General features: G+C 35.8%; 1 protein-coding gene across 1 annotated transcript; it reads left to right on the top strand.

The window, feature by feature from the left end:
• Positions 1-2,193: 2,193 nt before the first annotated feature.
• LOC123372348 (interferon beta-like) lies at positions 2,194-2,763 on the top strand. The gene has a single exon (XM_045020385.1). The coding sequence runs from the start codon at positions 2,194-2,196 to the stop codon at positions 2,761-2,763; it is 570 nt and encodes a 189-aa protein (XP_044876320.1).
• The last annotated feature ends 1,049 nt before the right edge of the window (positions 2,764-3,812 follow it).

The following is a 3,812-nucleotide window of genomic DNA, read 5'->3' on the forward strand; positions in this document are numbered from 1 at the left end:
TGAGTCTTCCTTCCTTTTACAAATCCACATACAGTTTTAAGTGAGGTTTTACTCTGAAAACTAAAAGAACAAAGAGTACTTGTGGCACCTTAAAGACTAACACATTTATTTGAGCATAAGCTTTTGTGGGCTAAAACCCACTTCATTAAATGCATGCAGTGAAAAAAACAGGAGGAAGATATATATACACACACCAGGGGCGGCTCTAGGCACCAGCAAAACAAGCTGGTGCCTAGGGCGGCAAAAACACACAGAGGACATGAAACATTGGGTGTTGCCATACTAACTTTAACGAGAGTAATCAGTTAAGGTGGGTTATTCTCAGCAGGAGAAAAAAAAACTTTTGTAGTGATAATCAGGATGGCCCATTTCCAACAGTTGACAAGAAGGTGTGAGTAACAGTAGGGGAGAAAATTAGCATGGGGAAATAGGTTTTACTTTGTGTAATGACCCAATCACTCCCAGTCTTTATTCAGGCCTAATTTAATGGTGTCAAGTTTGCACCATTAAATTAAACCCACCTTAACTGATTACTCTCGTTAAAGTTAGTACGGCAATGCCCAATTTTTCATGTCCTCTGTGTATATATAATCTTCCTCCTGTATTTTCCACAGCATGCATCCGATGAAGTGGGTTTTAGCCCATGAAAGCTTATGCTCAAATAAATGTGTTAGTCTTTAAGGTGCCACAAGTACTTCTGTTCTTTTTGTTGATACAGACTAACGGCTACTACTCTGAAATCTGAAAACTAAACGATTTTTTTAAACAAAAAGCAGCACTATGGGTTCCATATTTAGTGTATCTGACTCCATCTCCAACACACTCAATTTTCATGTAGAAAAAATGTCTTAACATCCAGCAATGAAAGAATATAATAGCCAGCTGCCCCACCCCTTTCTCCCGTAGAAGTTGAGTCTCTGCAAGACTATTATGAATAAAAGTTTAATTTTGGTCACTAGAGTTCACATAACTTTGATAATTATAATTATTTGTTACATTGCAATTACTCAAAACTAGAAAGTTTAACTAGTGTAAAGAAACTTTAAGTCTGGACTGTTGTAAATTGTAATTAATCCCCATGGAAAAAAGTTAGCTTTACAATTAAAAGAGGTTCCTAAGTAATTTAGGAACATGATTAGTTAACCAAGGTGAAGAAGAAAAGAAAATATTACCAACTAATGTAAAGATTGGCAGAGAGTCAAAGACAAGTCCACAGGAGCATGCTGAGATTACGTGTTCCATAGGATATATCATGAGTATTATCTGGAAAGAGAATTTTTGTTTCTCTTGGACTTGCTGTTATTATGCTACTGAAGAAAGTTTTCTGTGTGTCTATGTGCTCTATGCTGACATCTGCATATAGACAGTTCTGAGTAATCTATTATAATTTATTTGTAATGCAGCAGTGCTCAGGGTCGTAAGCAGAATCAGAGCACCATTCTGCTAAACTCACTGTACAAAGACATACAGTAAAAGACAGTTCCTGCCTGAAAAAAGTTAAAAGACAAGACATAACATGTAGGTGTAGCATGCAGTGGAGGAGGCGATGGGGATGGATAGAAAAAAGAAACAATATTAAGAACACATTGTTATGCCACATTTAGGCATAAACCTTCTGAGTCATTCTGGCCAGCAAAGGACTAGTCCTTGGGATCTGGCCCCAAATCTCTCCAAGTGTGTTTACTCTTCCATTATCAGTTTATGTACTCATTAAACTACTTTGATTAGTAAACATTAAAGGGAGTTCTGAATTAAGGTTAGGAGGAGATGGGGACACAGATGGCCTTTTACAAGGGATTTTTATGTCTTAGTACAGCTAAACTGATCTATTTTCAGTTTGGGAAATGTTTCAGATCAAATGGAAATTTGCTATAGCAATAACATAAATAATAACAGATATTAAGCAACTTGTTATGGTTTTAATAATTTGCTCACTTTCTTTTAAAAAGGAAAGAAACGCTGAAAAGTACCAACTAACAGAAGTATTTTAAAAAAAACAGAAAAGTGAAAATAAAAAGTCCTAATTAGCAAATGGGAACCTTGAGATGCAGAAAGTGATGAAAGAAAAACTACAGAATACTTAAATTCAGAGACATGGGTAAAAAATACCACACATCAGCCTATGAAAGACATTGCACGATCTCCAGCCTTCCAGTCTCTACACACAAACAGGGAATCTAAGTCATCGTCAGCATGACCACCCTGAGTTTCCTGAACATTTGCCTTGTCCTGCTCTTCTCCACCGAAAGCTCATCTGTGGACTCTAACATGCTTCACTTCCAGCAAAACAAAGTGAACCAAGCTAGTTTACAGCTTCTGGAAAAAATGGGAGGACAATTTCCTGTGCAATGTCTAAATGAAAATTCAAACTTCATATCCCTCCAGAATGTTCTCAGCTCCAGAGAGTTCCAGAAGGAGAATGCCATGGTAGCAATCCAGGAGATCCTCCAACAGATCTTCAATATCTTCAGCAAAAGTCACATCCAAACTGCCTGGGATAGGAGTTCCATAGTTGCATTCCAAAGTGGACTTCACCAGCAAATTGAGCTGCTGAAGACGTGGTTCGATGGAGAAAAAAAGATGGAGACAACCTACCCACAAAATGAGGACTTCACCAGGCTGAAAGTGAAGAAATATTTCCGTGTGATAGACAATTTCCTGAAAGAAAAGCAATACAGCCTGTGTGCCTGGGAGACCATCCGTGAGGAAATGAGAAGATGTTTTCTGTTTATTGACCAACTCACAAAAAGGCTTAAAAACTAAGGTATTTTACAAAACACTTTTTTTAGAGTAATTGAAATAATAGTTTTGGGGGAAAACAGGTAAAACATGCTGTACTTTCATTTAAAAAACTATTCTATAGGTTCTGTTGTATCCTTTATTAGAGAATATCCTGTTTATATTGCTGATATACAAAAGTGATATATGCACCTCATATAATATATCCAGGGATATGACTTTGTTCAATAGATTGATGAAATGGACAGGGGAATAAAAACTGGCGTGCTCTAAACAAATACCAATCAAGATAACATTCCACTCAAAACACCTGAAAATCGATCCCTCTTTATCCCATGCTATCTTTAGATTGAGGTCTTCTGCAGGGGAGGACAGGCAGGATTCCCTATCTGCTTTCACTGGCTCTGTTCACCTATAAAGTTTAACAGTTTTAGTAAAACCTTTTGTAAAAAGAGAGTTTCTTTGTTAGGCTTACTGGAAGACAACTTAGGACTTATGATACGGAATCATCATCATTTTCTAAATATTTCACTATTGAAGTATTCTCTGTTTGAACCATTTTCCTCTCTCATTGCAGCTCGTGATGGTGGGCACTTTTACTACTGAAGTAATGAAATCAGCTGAAGGAAACTGCACCCTATGCTGGAATCTTTTCTGTCTCAGTTGCTTCTTCTAATAATTACTTTTACAAAAAGTTAAAAGTTTGTACCTTGAATTAAGCAGCAGACTTACCCAGATATATTTTATATATTAGGTTTTCTTACCTAATATAAATGCAAAAAGTAGAATGCCTCAAGCTGCTTTAATTTACTCTCTCTATTGTGAAAATATTTTCAGATCATTTTTCTGGATTTGCCATAATTTATCCACAGGCCAACTTTTATTTATTTATTTATTTATTCATACATGTACTTATTGCCCTTATTTATATTTATAAATAAAATTATTTTATTCAAACTACAAATCTACTACAGAAATTGTCTGAGTTAATTACATAAAAATGATATCTTAAAATACTTACATATTTACCAAAACATTTACCTCAGAGTGATTTACTTTAAGTTCACAATTCC

Source organism: Mauremys mutica, chromosome 6, assembly GCF_020497125.1.
Source record: "Mauremys mutica isolate MM-2020 ecotype Southern chromosome 6, ASM2049712v1, whole genome shotgun sequence".
Classification (NCBI taxonomy): Eukaryota; Metazoa; Chordata; order Testudines; family Geoemydidae; genus Mauremys; species Mauremys mutica.

Coding starts and splice junctions, on each gene's coding strand:
- LOC123372348 (XM_045020385.1), top strand. CDS start 2,194: ATGACCACCCTGAGTTTCCTGAACATTTGCCTTGTCCTGCTCTTCTCC.